This window comes from Theropithecus gelada, chromosome 15 (genome assembly GCF_003255815.1).
Source record: "Theropithecus gelada isolate Dixy chromosome 15, Tgel_1.0, whole genome shotgun sequence".
Classification (NCBI taxonomy): domain Eukaryota; kingdom Metazoa; phylum Chordata; class Mammalia; order Primates; family Cercopithecidae; genus Theropithecus; species Theropithecus gelada.
Genome location: NC_037683.1, coordinates 42,077,259 through 42,096,857, shown reverse-complemented (window position 1 = coordinate 42,096,857; position 19,599 = coordinate 42,077,259). Strand labels below are relative to the sequence as shown.

At 46.0% G+C, this 19,599-nt stretch overlaps 1 protein-coding gene across 1 annotated transcript in view; it reads left to right on the top strand.

Annotated features, from left to right (window-relative positions):
- The first annotated feature begins 15,420 nt into the window (after positions 1-15,420).
- The window catches only part of COL15A1 (collagen type XV alpha 1 chain), a 127,892-nt gene continuing 123,713 nt past the window's right edge, over positions 15,421-19,599 (top strand). The window contains exons 1-2 of the mRNA XM_025360377.1: positions 15,421-16,177; positions 16,266-16,354. Coding sequence (XP_025216162.1) covers positions 16,167-16,177; positions 16,266-16,354 — 100 coding nt within the window. The 5' untranslated portion in view covers positions 15,421-16,166. The remainder of the gene's footprint in view (positions 16,178-16,265; positions 16,355-19,599) is intronic.

Below are 19,599 nucleotides of genomic sequence, written 5' to 3'. Positions count from 1 at the left end.
CTACTAGAGTTATGTTCAGCCTTAATCATTCTTCTGTTATTGAACTTGTAAAGGTTTTATCTAGTTTTATCACTCTGATAGATAGTCTTTCACGTCTCTGGTATAATTATTTATGTATGAACTCTATATCCGTGCCTTCATCTGCGTTGGGTCATGTGTCCACACTGCTCCCTCCCTGCAATTTTTGTTTCCAATTTAACAAATGTAAAATGATGCTGTGGTAGATCCAAGATGACCACAGATTCCTTGTTACCTCTCCCATTGAGACGTGGAGTTTAATTCCCCTTCCCTTGAACCTAGGCTGGCCTTAGTGCCTTGCTTGACCAACGGCATGTGGCAGAAGTAATGCTCTGAGACCTCTAAGCTCGTTTTTAAGAAGCCTTGCAGCTTCTGCCCAGGTCTCTCAGAATGCTTGCTCTAGGGCATGCTGGCTACCACGTAAGAGATCCGGCCACCGCGAGGAGACTGCGTACTAGAGAGGCCCTGAATAGGAGCTAGGGTCCATATCCCAGCCAAGCCCAGCCTGCCAGCCTCCCCAGGCAGCAGCCATGAGAGTGAATCCTTGGATTCTCTCAACTCATTGGCCAGCTGAGTGTCACAGAGTGAGCCAAGCCCCGCCTCAATTGCTGACCCTGAAAATCATAAAATACAATTAAATGGTGGTTGTTTTAAGCTGTCAAATTTTAGGATACGTTATGTAGCAATAGGTAACTGGAACAAGTGCCTTTATGTCCTTCCCCCAGCCCCCTTTTTAAAAAAAAAATAAGAAGAACTTTTTTTGTTTTTGAATAAGAACGATGTTTCTTTGATTTACATTTCTGGTGTATATTTTCACAGGTATTTGGATATGCATTTGTGATTTTTTTTTCTTTTTAAATTAATTGCCTTTGTAAATTGGCCTTGTTTTGTTCTGGGGTAGGACTTTGACTCCGTAGCATGTTTGGAACCCTGCACATCTAACTCCCACCTGTGTCGCTGGTGGGACTTATGCTCTTAAACAAGATTTCTATCTGAATGTCCTGGGAGGTGCCTTCCAATTCTTCCATGATTGCATCTCTTGAATGGTGAAGTGAGAAATGAGATTTATCTTCTGAATCCAAAACCCATGTCTAACTGATCGTGGCATATTTAGTGCTACAAATGAAATACAAATAGAAAGACATACTAAGCATCCTTTCAATTCTTCATGACAAGAAGACCCTTCTGCATCCATAGCAACCAGGAAACACAGAAACAAGAACATCCTTCAACCCTGAATGATTTCTGCAGTAATAGTATTTTAGATTTTGTGCCTTGAACACAACTATATTTTTATGTTTGCTTTTTGCATATGTTTTGTATTTATTTCATAAAACATGAAAGCATTCTAAAAACACTAAATAATTCTTATCTTACCCTCACCTCTACTAATGATGTTTCTTCCTGCTTAAAGTATTCACAGCATCCGTTGTTATATTTCTGAAAGATTTGAGTTTTTTAAAAGTAGAGATCTAATAACATGAGAGAAATTTGAAAACAAGGTAAAAAGCCATAAGCCTACCACTTTGACAGTGACACCATATTTTTATGTCCCCTTGCTGTTTTTACAACTCTGGTGTGTTTAAATATTTTTTCAGACTTTTTCACCTAATATTTTATCAGAAGCATTTTCTACAATCCTTCATAAACTTCATACCCATCATTTTTAAGGGCTATAGAATATTTCTTCAAGGTTTATACCATAATTTACTTAACTACCCTCCTTCCCCTTTTTGCATATTTGGGATGATTCCAGTTTTTCACTATGCAGCTCTTTGATGAATATTTTTCTGCATATGGCTTTTTCCATATTTCAGGGTATTTTCTTAGGCTAGCTTCCCAGAAGGGGATTACTGAGTCAAAGCATATTAACATTTTTATGGCTTCAAAGTATCTTTTGAAGAAGGTAGGTGTTCCATTTCATGAGGTCCACAAACATAAAAGAGGAAATTTGGCTTCAAAAACTCCCTTGTAACACATGTACATTAAAATGTTGTCATAGAGCTGTTCTGATACTTTTCTAAGTAATTAAAGCTTGCCTTTTTAAAATAAACAAATATAAAAAGTTATTTTTCACTTTATTTGTTTTTGAGAAGAGTCTTTTCTGGGACGTTCTACACTTCTGAGCTTTTCTAGAAAGAATCCACAAAGCCAGCTCTGATCTTTCCTCTTTATTTATGGACCACAGGCAACTACTGGCATTGGGGGTCTGAGGAGCTGATCCCAACCAAACAGCCAGGCATCCACATCAGCAACGATGTGTGGGGATTACTCCGGTCTCACCTTGCGGCTAGAAACTTTCACCTCTCAGAGAAGTCCCCCAGTACTCCTGCATGGGCTCATGCGAATGTGAAAAACCTTCAGGTGGCTTTCCCTGGATCAGCCAGAGAGCAAGGTTAGGTGGCTGAAGTGAATAAAGCCCGCGTGCCTTCCTGAAGTGTAGGTGAAATGGGATGTGAGGCCAGGAGACCCAAGTTCCAGCTGCAGCTCTGCTCTTTATCAACCAACTGACCTTGCGTGTGCTGCTTAACCCCTGAGTCTGTTTCCACACCCCCAGGGTTGTTGTGATAATCATGTGACGTAAGTAGTGAGCGAACAGTAAAGGTCCAGACAGATGTGGGTCAGCGGCATCTTGTTTAGGTTGTTAAGAACAGAGGCCAGTGCGCATCAAGGTTGTATTTTGTCAGCATTTTGGATGGGAAACCTACGAAATCTCATGAGTCATTAAGAACGGGAACCCTGGTAGGGCTGGGTTCCTCAGGGCCTGGAGTGGTGGGAGTAGGGTTTGAAATGGGGGGGGGTCTGGCTCCTTGGTGACACCAGGCTGCTGGCAGAGGGAATGTGGGGCACTTTACACGAGGGCTCTACATGTGGGAACACTGAGCCACAAAATCCGAGAAGCAGAAAAAGCATAAGCCAAGCTAGGGAGGAATAACCATGGAAGGGTATGGGGAGGACCACGTTTTCTGAGCATGGTGTCTGTAAACCCTTTAACAATAACTTGTTGATACGGTGGTTAAGAGCATGGTAAAACTATCAGGAGGAAGCAGTTGGAAGAAGGGATCAGCTTAACTTAATTTGTGATGAAGCCTTTGACATGGTCAAAGCGTGGCTGGTTCTTCCACCAACCAGCGTCACAGGCTCCACCCCTTGAACCTGGCCCCGCCCTCAGCCTCCTCGGCAGCCTCTATTCCTGGGCTGTTTCTGTCTCTTTAGGACCCGGTTAGCTTGCCTGGGGGGTAGGGAACTTTGCAATGGGTTTGGAGAACCGGGCTGCCCATCTGGCATAAGGTGCTGTGGCTCAGTGTTGCTGAGAAATACTCACTTAAGACCTTTTGGCTTAATTCAGGGTTCTCAGCCCCACCCCTGCCCCCACTCCCACTGTGGCTAGCTTCACCGTCCACTGTGATGCAAGAGCCTCTGAATGGGTCAGATCCATCCGTTCCCACTGCAGGGAAACACAAAACACATGGGCCACCTGCTTTAGAGAGCAGAGCCCTGAGAGAACCACGGGCCTCAGCAATGCACGGTTGTTCGTCTCTCTTTGGCCATCTGGTTGTGGGAGATACAGCAAGTCAGGTTTAGCTCATTAGAAGTCACTGGGGCTCTCACTTTAGCCCTGAGATTTTTTTAGGTCAGGTAGTGTGCATGAGAGCAGACAAACGATTGCTATGGTGAGTTTCACTCCACATATTCCCACCCTCTCAGGCTGATGAAGAGTTTTGAAATCATCACACCCTAATATGGGTTGTGGCCTATTTGTGCGTCATGAAATCTATTGAATGGGTTTTGATCAGCCTTTTAAAAAATATATAACAGAGCAGAATAGAGTATAAAATATCTGAATGCGTTACATGTAGTATGGGCAAATATTGCTACACAAAACCTTTGTTTCAGATGTGTGTTTTTGAGATTGCGACACCAAGGGTCTCGGTCAAGAAAGATTAAGAGCCACAATCTGGTAGCATTTCTCAGTGGAGCACAGTTGGCATTTTTGCTGGGCTAGTTCTTTGTTAGGTAGTCTGCCTCTTACATTGCAGAATTTAGCATCCTTGGCCTGCCAAATGCCAGTAACATCTGCATTCACTGTGACAAAAGAAACTTCCCATACCCTTATATTTCCAACTGCTCCCTAGAAGTGCTACTGACCCATTGCAAACTCTGGAGCCTCTAGGCTTGAAGGAAGAGGAAGCGACAACCTGTGGCAGCTCCGAGTGACCACACTTCACAGTCATGTCCAGCAGAGCTGTTTCTAACAGTTGATGGGCAGGAGGCAGTGAGGCAGATAAAGGGGAACAGAGAAGGGCTGTATTTTTTGTCAGCTGTACCACTGGCCACTCAAGAGTAAGATGTGGCCCTGCCATATGGGAACACGGAGGCTTAATCTGTGATAAAACTCCTATCAGGGCCAGGTGCAGTAGCTCATGTCTGTTATCCCAGCACTTTGGGAGGGCAAGATAGGTGGAGGGCTTGAGCCCAGGAGTTTGAGACCAACCTGGGCAACATAAGGAGGCCCCGTCTCTACAAGAAAATTTAAAAATTAGCTGGGCATGGTGGCGTGTGCTTGCAGTTCCAGCTACTTGAGAGGCTGGGGTGGGAGGATTGCTTAAGCCTCAGCAGTTGAGGCTTTAGTGAGCTGTGATCACCCCACTGCACTCCAACCTGGGTGACAGAGTAAGACCTTGTCTAAAAAAAAAAAAAAAAAGCCAAAAAATACTATCACTTCGGACAGATTTTATGTCCTGCCTTCTCTGGCTTATCTCAAGGACACATTTATCAACTCCATCCTCCTTGAGACAAAAATAGCAGTTAAATGTAGTGCTTTTTACATTTTCCCCATCCGTCTTTACAGATACTGTGGAAGTGGCAGCCATTGTCTGGCGCACTGATGAGGGAGCTAAAGTAGAATGGAAGGCAAGCAGCCCACACATGTGGCATTTTGCTCACAAACTCTTTGACAGGCCTCCTTGTATAATCAAATGGTACCTAGAAGATTCCTTAGTTGTTTTATTTCTTTAAATTAAATAAATTTGTACAGCAAGCCTCTGGTTGAATTGGGCCTGGGATCAGGTACAAGGTCCCTTCTAGCTCTTGGCTGCTTTCTCTCCAAAATCTTGGATCCTAAAGGCCTTAACTCAACAGAATACATTTTTTTCTTGCTTTTCCAAGGGTGTGGCAAATGGGAAAATCCATCTAAGAGAGGTCTTGGCAGTTTTTCTGAGCTAAAAAGTGCAAATGCATCATCGTAGGAGATAGTATTTAAAACTCCAAACAGGCTGGGTGTGGTGGCCCACGCCTGTAATCACAGCACTTTGGGAGGCCAAGGCGGGCGGATCACCTGAGGCCAGGAGTTCCAGACCAGCCTGACCAATCTGGGGAAATCCCGTCTCTACTAAAAATACAAAATTAGCTGGGTGTGGTGGTGGGTGTCTGTAATCCCAGGTACTTGGGAGGCTGAGGCAGGAGAATTGCTTGAACCCGGGAAGCGGATGTTACGGTGAGCCAAGATCGCGCCATTGCACTCCAGCCTGGGCAACAAGACCGAAACTCCTTCTTAAAAAAAACAAAAAACAAAAAACTCCAAACAGAGCATTAGACTTACAATGTCTCAAATGTTCTGGGGCCACCACCACGCTGGAATACTGTTTCTTCCTAATGCAAAAAAGATAGAATTCGGGAACCAGGTGCCATGAGAAATAGAAGTGTGAAACTTTAGGTCAATGACAGTGAAGTTGCAGTGTGCATAAGAAAGACCAGGGAGCTTCTTAAAATTGCCATTCTCGAGCCCGCAGCTATAGACATTCTGATTTAATAGGTTTTGTGTAGAGACTAGGAATCTGTACTTTTAACATACTTTCCACAGAACGATTCTGATGCAGGTGGGCCACAGGTGAAAAACACTAGTCTGTGGACGTGGCTGACCAATGCTGTTTGGTGGAGTGACACCCTCTAGGGCAGTGCTTAGCAGAGCATACAGAGACTTGAAGGCACATGATGAACATGGAATATGCATTTCCAGTTGTATTTCTTATTTGTAATGGTCTTTACCCTGAACGCGTGGGGAAACTGAGCAGGAGGCCCAAAAGGCACAGAAAAGAGCTTTGGATAGGAGTCAGGACATTTGGCTCTGGCTTTGCCCTGGATTAACAGTAGTCCTGGGCAATCCCCTTCTCTCTGAGCATGAGTGGAAGCTAGGCTTGAAGATCTCTGAGCTCACTTCTAGATCTGATATTTTTTTCTTTTTTTGTTTTTGAGACAGAGTCTCACTCTGTAGCCCAGGCTGGAGTGTGGTGGCACGATCTCAGCTCACTGTAATACAACCTCCACCTCCCATATTCAAGCGATTCTCATGTCTCAGCCTCCTGAGTAGCTAGGACTACAGGCACACACCACCATGCCTGGCTAATTTTTGTGTTTTTTAAATAGAGATGGGGTTTCACCATGTTGGCCAGCCTGGTCTTGAACTCCTGACCTCAAGTAATCTGCCCACCTTGACCTCCAAAGTGCTGGGATTACAGGTGTGAGCCACCATGCCCAGCCTAGATCTGATATTCTATGACTGTATATCTGGGCCTTTTATTTGTATTAGACAGAAACATTAAATAATGATAAAATTAAAAAATGTTTAGTGATGTGTTATATGCCAGAATCATTTAATTTCACACTTTCAACAATTTTCTATTGTTATTACTATTTTTTAATTCATGAAACTTGAGGCACAGAGACTGAGCCATTTTCTGTGTTGCCCAGGCTGGTTCTGAACTCCTGGGCTCAAGTGATCCTCCCATCTCAGCCTCCCATCACCTATTTTCTAAGAAGAGGGGTACAGCTCCAGCTGGTAAAGAACGGTCTCTGGATTTAAACCCCTGCAGTCTGATTTTGGATACTTTATATTGCTCATTTGTCAGATGTTGGATGGGGGGGAAGGTCTTCTTCGTCCCTTGGGAATGGCCTCTATCTCCCCCTATTCTGTGGTTTTTGGAAGCCCATAGTCATTTTCAATATTTAAGCACATTCCCAGAAAGCTAATCTTCTTACGTTCACCTCTGATGCTGGGCTCTTGTTTCTAAGCTCTGCTTATAACTCATCACAGCATCCCACGTGTGCAGCCTTTGTTCTGTTCTATTGACCAAGACATTGTATTAATGTCTCAGTTGATATCCACGAAAGTCCATTTTTATAAAGCATTCGTGCGTCGGGTAAACTTGAGTGAAGGCTGTTGTTGCTGGGGGAAGGGTCATTGCAGGAGTGCTTTCCATTTACTGGAATGCAAACAGCTGCAAACCAAGCATTAGACATAGGATTTTGCAAATGTTCTGGGGGCGCCCCCATGCTGGAAATATTTCACTGGCTGCTTCATCACACAGAACTTCTGGCCTCACACTATCTTGATGGTGCTTATCATCCTTTAGCTGGGTTTCCCAAAACGCAAAGCCTGAGGCAAAGACTTCTGTGCCACTTTATGAAGTTCAGTCCCAGGAAAGAGGGAGGGGGAAAAGAAGCAGGGAAGAAGGAAGAGCAAATAACAGGTCTTATATATAAATGAGTCCTCAGTCTTGTGGGACTTTTTTTTGGAGAAGCTGCTACTCAGCGTGACTGATGTGGGAGAGGGAGGGAGAAATAGCCATTCACTGGTTTCCATCTCTCATTGTTCAGAAGCTGGCCACATATTATTTCCTTTGCATTTCCAAGTTACTTATGCGTGGGCAATAAATGAACCCTGCAGCATCTCATGTCTCAGGATTAATATAGAAGTCCCAAAGTAGGAGGCAAGAGTTATACACTTTGGGCATAAATGAAGGCACTGCCAGGTTTACCCGTAACTGGAGTCCCTGGTGAGTTGATCTGTGCAGCAATGGCTGTGGCTGGAATGAATGACCACTTGGAGACAGGAAATCTGAAGGATTTGAAGTAGTGCATTAGAGATGTGTAGCCTAGTTTACTCCCTGCACTGCTTAAGTTTGCCTTCCCAATAGATCTAGCTCCTATGCTATCATATAGGATCTTCAATTTTGAAATAATATGATGTTCTCACTTATTTTCCTTGTATGCATGCGTGTGTGTGTGGGGTGGGGGAGGCAGGGTCTTGCCATGTTACCCAGGCTGGTTTTGAACTCCTGGGCTCAAGTGATCCCATCTTGGCCTCCCATCACTTATTTTCTAAGAAGAGGGGTACAAGTCCAGTCAGTCACAGAGTCCCTTTCAAGATCATAGCCAACTGAGATCTCTGAGAAGATTTTAGCCAGGACAGTGAAACAAGCCAAAGTGCCCTCAGCTGTAGCTAGTGTCATGTCCCTCCTCCCCTACCCAGTCTGATTTCCTTTATTCTCAGCCCACACTTTGGATGATCTGGCTTGCTAGCCTAGTGAGGTGACCTAGACCTTTATCCTTTAAGGGTCTGACCTCTCAGCCGCCTTGATTGCTTCATGTGCCCATTTGCTATCATTACAGGATATGCATGCACCAAGAAATACACCAGGACATTCCCTGGATTGTAGATATATCTTCTCTGCCCCATAAAGTAGCTGCTACTCTGGCTCCCGGTGGCCATCAGGGCTCAATAGCCCCACTTATGCAGTCACTCTTTTTTTGCCTGTTTGCCCACTGGCATGAGGAGCTCGAGGTGACCAGATAGTGGTTACAGCTTCAAGTTTAGTGGCCTTATTGTATCTTTTGGAGGAGTTCTTCTGCTGAACACCAGCACCTTTACCCCACTAGAGCTTAATGTTTCAGTGGATCACTGGAAGAGGAAAAGGACTTAATTCCACCACTACTCCTTGGTTTCCAGACCCAAGTACTCTAGTTTTTGGAGAACAACAATATGTATTGGCCATTAATTCAGTGACTATCCCAACCACATTCTGGAGGAGAGTCCCACAGCTCAGCACCAGGTTGTCCCTAAGCTGGTGCCTTAGCTGAGCCTTTAACAGGCCTTTCCACCATTGTATTAATCTAAATGTTTGTGGGGTATGTGCTACATAATCAAGTCAATGGATTCCTTGATCATTCACTCGTTGTCACACTGCTTTTGCCATAAAATGAGTCCCTTCATTTGAGGCAATCTTGTGCAGACACCATGCTGATAAATCCAACATTCTGCAAGTCTTTGAATGGCAGTGCTGGCAAAAGCACTTGGTCAGGGAGGGCAAACCCATTTCCATTTGGGTACTGATGGTGAAGAGGAAGGACTTACTCAGGACGGAGACTGAGGGGATCAACTTATCACCAAGGAGTTGGCTGGTCTTTCTGAGGAATGGTGCCATATTGAGGGCTCAGAGTCAGTTTTTGCAGCTAGCAGGCTAGGCATTCATCAATGTCAGCAGCTATATCTACTTTAGAGGGATGGGGCCCATGCTGCTGGGCCTGTGCTTAGCATTTACCGCTGCCATCATTGTCACTGTTTAAGACTCCTCCCTGTTAGCCCTGGGATAGTCAAGGAGAGAGACTGACTGACATCCACAGGGTCAGTCACCCTGTCACCTGGCAGTTGAATATCTCCTCTGTGGTGGATGGTTTCTTGTGAGCATTGAGATACAAAGACCAACACATGTGCTCATTTCTGTAGGTCAGTCTACATTACGGTTCCCTAGATCTCCTGGTTCCAGATCATCCAGTCTTGTCTTTCAGGCCTCTGGCCAACATCCAAGACATTTGCCCACTGTCCAGGCATCTACATACATCATAATACTATACCACCTCTCTCTCTTTCAAAGAGGTTGACCAAGTGCCCCACTCATGGTTCTACCCCCTGGGAGGAGTTCTCTTCGCCACTGTCCTTTGGGGCCACCCTTGAGAGGGCTGCAATGTAGCAACAGCTAATTTCAACTAGCACTGACATATCACACAGGCTCATGCGTGAAGCAGCCTGGGTTCTTTCCTTAGCTGATTACTGGTTGTAGGAAACCACCTATGAAGCCCTAAGTGTGAACTGAAGAAGGGGTGTTGGTGCAAAGCAGTAGGTGACCTGGGACTCTGGGCTACCTTTTCACATAATTTACTTGTGCTTTCTAGACCTTTTTAGGCCTGATCTCAAATATATAATTGGCATAGATAGTCTTAGCTTCTGGCAGAACCCTTACATTAACAACCTGACTTGTAGAGTCTGGTAGGAAAAGTCAGGTGGAAGTCCTTGAAACTACTCCCTTTCCCCCACTTCAAGATAGTAGATCAGAAGCAAAATCACCTCTCAGGAACTATTGCAGCTATTAGAACCCCTATCATGACTTAAATGAGGCAGGTGTGGTAGGTCCTATTACAGTTCCATTAATTGGCTTGCATAGGCTCCTGCGAAAGCCAAATCTATTATGGCAGATGATAGTGGATTTCTGTAAACTTGGCCAGATGGTAGCATCCATTGCAGCTGCCATGCCAAATAGGGTATCTTTACTGGAATATACCAACATAGCCTTTGCCATGTGGGATACAACGTGACCTGGCAAAGTGGAATCACAAGGAAGATAAAAACCAGTTTACTTTTACATGGCAAATTCAGTAGTATATATTCACTGTTTTGCCCCAGGAGTGTCATAACAGCTCTTTGTTATAATATAGTCCATAAGGACCTTGTTATTCCAACATACCATGGACTATCCTGCTGGTCCCTTATACTGGTGACATCATGCTAACTGAAGATAGTGAGCAGGAAGGGACAAGTGTCTTAGATACTCTGTTAAGATGCATGAGTGCATCGGAAGGTGAGAGATAAGCTCCATCACCTGTCTCATCCTGGGTTATTCAGACAGTAGCATCTGAAGCTAAGTCTTGTGCGCCTCTGTGGCATTAGGGAGTATGATCTTAGGGAGCAGAAGTGAAAAGGAAAGGGAGGCAATGTAGGAGGAAGAGCCCCATAGGAGGCATTAAACATGATGGATTACTCCACAAGCATTGTGAGACCCTCTTCTGAGATGCCTTATAAATTACTTTCTTGGCACAGTGCATCTGGAAGAGGAGGGGAGAAAAATATATCTACTGGCTTCCATTGGCTGAAATTTTGCCCCATAGGATGTTATTTGCACTGTACTTCCAGGTTGCTCGTTGCAGGCACTAAGGATAGTGCTGAGGATGTCATGCCTTAGCATCAACAAGGAAGCCCTGTGGTGGAAGTGAAAGGTGCTCAATGTGGACATGAGGCCAGGGGCTGTGGGTTGTACCTGCCTGAAGTTGGTGAAAGTCCAGGTAGAGTTGGTCTCCACAGAGGGGACTGCTGCTAGAACAAGTGGCCAAAGACCCTGGAGACAGGTGAGACTAAAGGAATTTCAAGCAGCTGTCTTAATTTGGATTCCCCCAGCAGTAGACTTGGAGGCAAGGATTCCACTGCCAGCAGTTCACTTGGTCAGTTTTCTTAAGAAGCACTGGAAGGGGAACGGGGAATGAGGCAGCCAATAAAGAGTGAGTGCACAATACCCCAGTGGGAAACCGGAGCTCAGTCCTGTGTAAACTCTGGATAGAAGTGTAGAATGTGTGCCTGCCCAGGTGTTCCCACCAACTGGGTAAGGGGGCTGAGATTCTCATCCACCAGCTCCTGACCATCACTGATTGAGAGCTGCTTGGGGAAGGGGGTTGCTCCATTAATTTCCCAGCAATTTTGGTCCTCTGTGCTTGTGGGCAGAGCAGGCTCCAGGGACCACAGAAAGTGCTCAGGTGAAGGGATGCAGGTGCAGGCATTTGGAAGACAACCACCCGGCACATAAATGATCAAGATGGAGGGGATCTGGACAGGATGTTGCAGTGGCACGTAAGAGGTGTCTGATACATTCTCCCCCCTTTCTCTTTTCCTCTTGGATTGTCAGATTTTCAAATCCATCATTTTCTATTATGTTGAACCAATGACTCTAGTCTCAGCCCGTGGTCCCTCTTTGCATAACCAAACATATCAAGATGCTCAGCAGAACAAATGGGTCCTCCTTGGAAGGTAGTTGTGGGTTTAAACAGTCATTATTTTCTCTTGGGTATCCAAAAGGCAGCTATCTCTTCAGTTATTCTAGCAAATTCTATTCTAGTTAGCTAGTTAAATCTATTGCACTTTTTCTGCACATTAAATCAGATGACACGGAAGCTCTAACTACCTCCTGTAGACGTTCTTACCACAACTCCACAAGGGAGGCCTTATACCCATGTAGTGAATATACTGAGGTCTAAAATGACATGTACTATATTCTTGGTAACTTCTTCCAAAACCAAAGTTTTGGATGATTTCCACAGATTTTTGTGCCCCTTCCAACTGCTTAAGACAGTATGGAGAATGCTTTTGGATACTGAGTTATCAGGGACATTGGGTAGATTATGGGAAAATGAAACAGCCTATTAATTTAGTTGAGTCCTGCAAGAGTTGGGACATAAGATCCTCAGTCTTCATACATCCCAATCTCACAGATTACACTGAACGGTGGTAAACAATTTAGATCAGCTTGGGTATGACACGAAGCTTCCTCTTGGCTATTTCTACAACTTAACATTGAATGGAAGGAAATCACTTAAGCCCTAAAAACACGGTCTGGCAGGAGGTAAAATGTCTTGCTTGGCTTCCTGCCCCATCCCTCCCACACCCACAGCTGGGACCATTTGGCCCCCACTTCAGCTCCCAGGCCCAAGACCCTCCCTGTTCTTCATCTGTCTGAGTTCAGGGACAAGCTGCAAACTGAGAGCCCTTCTTGAATATGAACATATTCTGGCTCCCCAGGAGAAATAGGTGCAAAATCAACAACCTCAACATGAGTCTATTTCCAGTCATTTGTAGAGGAGAGGTGTGCTTTGGGGAACTTCATTTTTAGATTCCAGTGAACTGGGTATTATCAGTTACACAGAACCAACAAAATATGAAATGTGCACATAAGACTTCTCTGCAAGAGTAGTAAAGGAATCTGTTGCCTTATGCATATGTATCTTGGACTGATAAATTGGATCACAATCAAGCCTTCACCCTTCAGGTTGTATATGTAACTGAGCAGGTCAGGTTTGTTTCATAATGGCACCTTCATCTTCATTTTTTTCAATGTACACACTTTATTTGTATATTAAACATGTAGAAATATGCTCTTCCCCATCTTTCTTTAAGCATGGTATTCTCCCTATATATCTTCTGTGTACCCATTTTTAATGGGAACATGAGCATTCAACCTATTCCATTTTTTCTTATATGCTAAGGCAGAGTGCAGCTGTAATAAGGGGCAACTGATTCTTAGCTTTGGTTTTGGGGACAATAGGCGGTGGTGGGAACTATGGCAAACTGGACAGTACTGCCTTAGCTGAAGGCAGCAGCCTCTATTCAGTGCCAATCAATTGTTGGCACAGAGAATGCAGGCCCTATGTCGCCAGGTTTTCCAAACTTTCAAAAAGAATCCAGAAGTCTCAATTTTAATGTGCAATTTTCTAATTATCAAATATTGCTAGCTAATTTAATCTAGAGGTTGACACCCAGGAGACCGGATAAAACATATCTATGGGCAAAGTCGAACGCTGGGCATGGTGGCTTATGCCTTTAATCCCAGCACTTTAGGAGGCTGAGGTGGGTGGATCAATTTGAGGTCAGGAGTTTGAGACCAGCCTGGCCAACATGGTGAAAGCCTGTCTGTACTAAAAATACAAAAATTAGCTGAGCGTGGTGATGGGTGCCTATAGTCCCAGCTACTCGGAAGGCTGAGGAGAAGAATCACTTGAACCCAGGAGACAGAGGTTGCGGTGAGCTGCTATTGCGCCATTGCACTCCATCCTAGGTGACAAAGCGACACTCCGTCTCAAACAAAAACAAAAACAAAAACAAAAAACAAAACAAAATTGAGCCCATGGCTGCCAGTTCACAATCTCTGGTTTTAAAAGTGTCAAACAGAACCCTAGATCTACTATGTAGCCATAACTGATGTGGTTTTTCTAAGCAGTATAGAAATAAGTTCTAAGAAAGTCAATTATATTCCTAGTTAATGTGGTACTTTACAAACAATAGAGAACTATAGAATTATGAAAGCAAATTCCCTATGTTTACTGAATCATAATAAAATAAGGTTAGGCCCATTACAGAGTGGCTGCAAGTGGGAGAGAATTTACATTCACAGGGAATGTGAACAGATTAGGAAAGAGGCCTCAAGTGGACAATTTTGTTGGGATGCACTTTGCCTTATGTGTTAGCTCCACACGGGGCCAACCTGGTTCTCGAGCTGCTTTGGCTACTGGAGACTCAGTCCCTTAAGAGGTTCATCTAGGGTCCTCCTTCCGTCTTGCCAGTTGTCCCCCCCCACAGGCTGCAGTACCAGTGAGAAGAATATCCACAACCTCTAATAATAGAAGCCAAAATCCAACGGACAGAGAGCACTGTGGTTTACCAGTAGGTGGTCCCAACAAGGGGCTCACAGCCACCATTCAAATCAAGGTAGTTGTGTCCATTATACAGGTGGAGAAATTAAAAAATCAGACCAAGGGCAAGATTTGCCCAACTTCACCCTGCAGCCAGGGCCAGCATTGGACTGGAACCCAGACTCCCGATCTCCAACCCTGCCATCCCTCATCTGAGCCCTCACCACCCAGGCTGGCATGAACCCTTTCATGTCCGAGTGCTCTGTGTCTCCCTGTGATTTTGCTCTTGAGGGTAGAGAGTGAGTCTGATCCTCTTGCTTACCGGCAGGCAGCATGGCTGAATGGTGAGGAGCATGGGTGTTGCATCTGCCATGCTTTAGCCTTGGAATGTTTTGAACCTCAGCTTTCTTGTCTATGAAATGGGGATCATGACAGTACCACCTTCCATGGCCGTTGTGGGTATTAAACGAGATAACACAGCTGAAGCATTTAGCACAGGACTTGGGACATAATCCACACCAAGTAAGCATTAGTTGCTATCTCCATTCCCATGCCATCTTCTCTGCAAGGCTAACTCACTTGGCAAGAGGTGACCCGTCCTCTAGAGAGTGGAACTGAATGAAACACAGGAACTGACCACAGAGCCACGGCCCACGGTGGCTACTTGATGTGTCAGGAAGAGAGGTAGGTTCCTAGCGTTTCCCTGGCTTCAGAGCTGTCCAGGTCTCTGCTAACTTCAGCGGTGCCTCTTCTCACCCAAAGATCTCACGCTATGTGCCAGGTGTTAATAATAAAAAGCGACCATTGAGATCGCTTTTACCTAGTGCCCTGCGATAAGCTCTGAACAAATGGGTTTGTCTGCCCTGCACCTCCTCACTCCCACTGAGGGCTTTTGGAGGCTGAGCCTGGTTCATGACCCCCACATCTCATCACAGGGCTTGGTGTGATGCCTCATCCAAGACTGTGCTCCTTCATTCATCCAGCGTTTATTGGCGCCTCCTACTACCTGAGCTGTTTTAGGCAGGGAACAAAGCAAAGATAAGCCCTCCTGGAGCTCACATTCTGATGAAGGGGGCAGGCAAGGTATAGACAAGGAGGAAAGCCCTGGAATCCAGTACATTAAAAACTTTTATTAGGGCTATCTCTGTTGCATTTAGTTGTATGTATCACTTATGGCCCCAGGCACGTCCATTCCTGGGCATTCAAGTCAGTCCATGTGTCAGGCGTGCAGGGTGGGTCACAGCAGCTAGTAACTCAGTGCAGCTTGGGACTTTGGGACATTCGCTCCACCTCTCTGAGCCTCAGTCTCCTTGTCCATCATATAAGGAAATCACTGATTCCAGCCTCCCTGGGCTGTGGAGAGGATTCCCGCGGCGGCTGTGAAAGAGTGCTTTCTCTGAGGGTCAGTCCCAACAGGACAGACTTAAGGGCTGGAGGGAGTCGCATCCTGCTTGCCCCAACGAACGCGGGCGCGGGGCTTTCCTCGCAGGTTACATAAGGCAGTCACGGTTGGAGGCAGCAGAGGGGAGCGCACGTCGCTCAAGGGGGAAAGGGGCGTGGGGAGGCGGCCAGGGAGGCCAGTATCCCCGGGGCGTGAGTGCGCCGCCGCTGCCCGAGGTGGGGCGCAGCGCGCGGGGGAGAGCAGGGCGCGGCGGAGTCGGGTTTCAGAGCGCGGGTGACTCAGGGCGCGGGCCGGGAGCCGGGATTCTGCCCGCCGCCGCCGCCGCTGCCGAGCGCCGCCTTTGTTCCCTGCAGGAAGGGCTAGCGCGGCGGCCAGCGCTCAGCGCCCCTTAGTCCTCCGCTGAGCTCCAACGCTGTACTCGACTCGCCGCGCGCCTTCCGGGGCTCCGCAGACCCGCGAGATGGCACCAAGGTAAGACCCGCTTCTCTGCTTCCTCGGGTCCCGGGCCCCTCCAATCTCTTGCCCGCCTCACCTTTTCTCCCTCGGACACTTCTTGCAGGAGGAACAACGGGCAGTGCTGGTGTCTGCTGATGCTGCTCTCGGTCTCCACGCCCCTCCCTGCCGTCACCCAGACCCGCGCTGCGACAGGTAAGCAACCCGGCCTGAGGGCGGCACCGGCTGCCCCCGCACCCGTGGGGGAAGCTGGTTTTGGCGGCGGACGCGGCTGTGATGCGCGCCTCATTCCTGGACATAAAAGGGAGTCCTCGCCACTCTGTGCGCACTGGCGGTCCCGCGGGCGGCTACCTCCTGGCAGTGCAGGGATTATAGCTGTGAATGGGATCGCTGGGCAACTGGGGCGGGTGGAGCGCTGTCTGAGCACCCGAGATGTCTGAGCTGGGCGCGGAGCCTCCAATCTTAGGCAGAGAGGGATTTTGGAAACAGCGCCAGCGCCAACAGCCTCAGCGCACCCAGCGCCAGCGCTTAGGTTGTGCGCGCTGGTTGGCTTCTGGTAAGGGCAGGTCTGGTGCCTCTCCGCACACAGGTGCGAAGCATGAACCCTAGCAGGGACATCTGGGGCTTTTGCTGCGCAAGAAATAACGGAACTGAATTGCTCGGACGCTTAACCCAGCTCTGAGTTACCTAAGCGGTCACGCTATCATGGGCAGTGGCTCCACCGGTGATGGAAAGAGCTGTGGCCTGGCAGCCAGTGATCTGATCCCTTCCGTTCTCCGGACCTCAGTTTCTCCAGCAGAACTCAGGCGCTTGGCTGAATAGTAAGATCTAAGTTAAAGCAGACCTAAGTTAAAATGGGCCTCAGTTAAGGTCAGACTGTCTGGGTTTGAATTGTGGCTGGCTGGGTGATCTTGGGCAATGGATTTCATCGCTCTGTGCCTCAGTTTCCCCATCTGAAAAAGGCAACTAATTAGACCATTTTACCTTCCTAGAAATGCTGTGAAGATTAGATAAACTAGAAATAATGTGCTTTCCATGATTCCGGTACATACTAGGCACAAAATAAGTGGTAGAAATTACTGCTTGATTCTTGCGGTGACTGTGTGTTGGAAAGCAATGCAGGTATTTTTATTTTTATTTTAGATTCAGGAGGTGGTCATGTGTGGTTTTTTACAAAGGTATATTGCATGGTGCTGAGATTTGGGCTTCTATTAATCCCATCACAATGCAGGTATTTCTATAACACTGAGGTTGAGACAAGCTTAGAAAGTGGCCAGTCCAAATCCAGGACTTGAATCCAGGTCTGCAGGCTCTTGCTCTTGCTCAGCTCTTTCTCTGTGCAGTTTTGCAGAAGAACCATGATTTCTGTAGCATCTGACCCCTTCCCCTTTGAATTTGGAGGATTAGTACACAGCCTCAATTTAATAAGGGAGAGAAAGTCTAGGAAACAACCTGTAGTCAGCCCAAAGAAACGGGATTGAGAAGGTGGCCTTGGTTAACTCTTTGTTTGCCTGAAGAAGCCCAAGACAGCCCATTGTCTCCTGGGCAACAACACCCAAATCCGATGATAGCTTTTCCTGCCAGAGCGTCCAGCCTGGCATTTATTGCAGATCAAAGGGCAGCTGGGGTATAGTTTTAGCTTCTCAGCCCCATGGCTCATGTCAGAAAGTTGCAATTTTGCATATGATATAGGGCCATGCCAACTCAGTGGCAGAGGCCAGCTTTGGGTTCCATGGTCTTTTGTGAACTTTGCTGCAACTTCCAGTTTCCCAAAAGGAAAAGGGATCTGGGGATAGGAACTTTGGTGTTTTTTTCTCCTCCTGTGTGTGTCTCTAGGATCCCTCAGTGTCAGGGCTGTTGTTTCTCACAAAGGAAGTCCTATTCCCATTTATAACATAAAAAGAGAGGCCCAGCAAACCTTCAGGAGCTGAGAAAGGGTCTAGGGAGAGCCATTTGCAGCTGATGGGTTTTCAGTGCCCCTTTGGGGATATGAAACTATTCCTAAAAATGTAAACTGTCCTCCTGCAAACTGAATTTTTAAGGCAACTTAATATTGCTGATACTTATAAAACACTTCCTGTGTCCAGGTGGAGGTGTGAACATGTTCATATTTCATTCATGCAGTCCTTATAACCACTCCAGGAGGTGGGGACTGAGAACAGTTATTATCTCTGTTTTTCAAATGAAGAAGCAGAGGTCCAAAGTCACAAGACTTCTAAGTGGCTGGGGTGGGATTTGAACCAGACAGTCTGACTACAGAGTCCTTGCTCTTAACCATCCTAGTGTGCAGTTAGAGGAGCTTCACGGATGGAGAAGGCTTTAGGGGCTCCATGGTCTCCAATGAGCCCTACAATCTGAATGTCACAATGGTAACATGAGTCCATTGCATCTGCATGGCATTGTGCAGTCTTCAAAGCACCATGTCACCTTCACCAAGTTCCTGGAATCACCACACAGCAGTGCTGAGAAGTAAATGAGGCTGTATCTTACAGAGGGGATGTGACTTCCTCAAGGCCACATGACTGTAACTGGGTAGATCCATAATAGCCCTCCCACATCTGTGAACTTCAGGGCTGGTGCTGTTCCTTCCATAGGGCCACTGCTCAACTGGGTATAAAAAACAATTGCCAAGACTTGATAGTACTACCAACCAGCAGTGTTCTAAGTGCTCTGCCGTGAATGAACTCACTCAATCATCACAACAACCCCATGTCTTGTCCCCTTTTACAGATGAGGAAACTAAAGCACAGTCATTTACCCAAGGGCATATAGCCTTCAGTAATATAAGCACAATTTGAGCCCAGAGGGTCTGACTCGAGAATCTGTACTCTTAACCACTATGCTGTATGCTTAAGTAGCGTGGCTTCTGAAAACATGTTTGTAAGTGGGCTGTTATGAGCAGAAACGCATGTTCCCAATGATTTGGCAGTTTCTTAAAATGTTAAATAAATGCTTACCCTACAATCCAGCACTTCCCACTCCTAAGTATCTACTTAAGGGAAAGGAAAGCATATGTCCACCCAAAAACTCATATGTGTATTCATAGCAGCATTATTGATAATGGCCAAAACTGGAAATAAACTGATCCTTTAGCTGGTGAATAGAAAAACAAAATGAGGTGTATCCATTTAATGGAATACTACTCAGCAATAAAAAGGAATGAAGTATTGATCAATGCTACAACAACATGGATACAACTTAATACCATTAAGCTAAGTGAAAGAAGCCAGACATTAAAAAGCAATACATTGTAAGAGTCCCTATATATGAGATTTCTGTAAAGGTAAAACTACAGAGACAGAAAACAGAAGCAGAGAATGACTGCAAACAGGGATGAGGAAACTTTTGGGGGAATGTTCTAAAACCGGATTGTGCTGGTAGTTGTGCAACTCTATAAATTTACTAAAATCATCTAACTATACATTTAAAATGGGTGTATT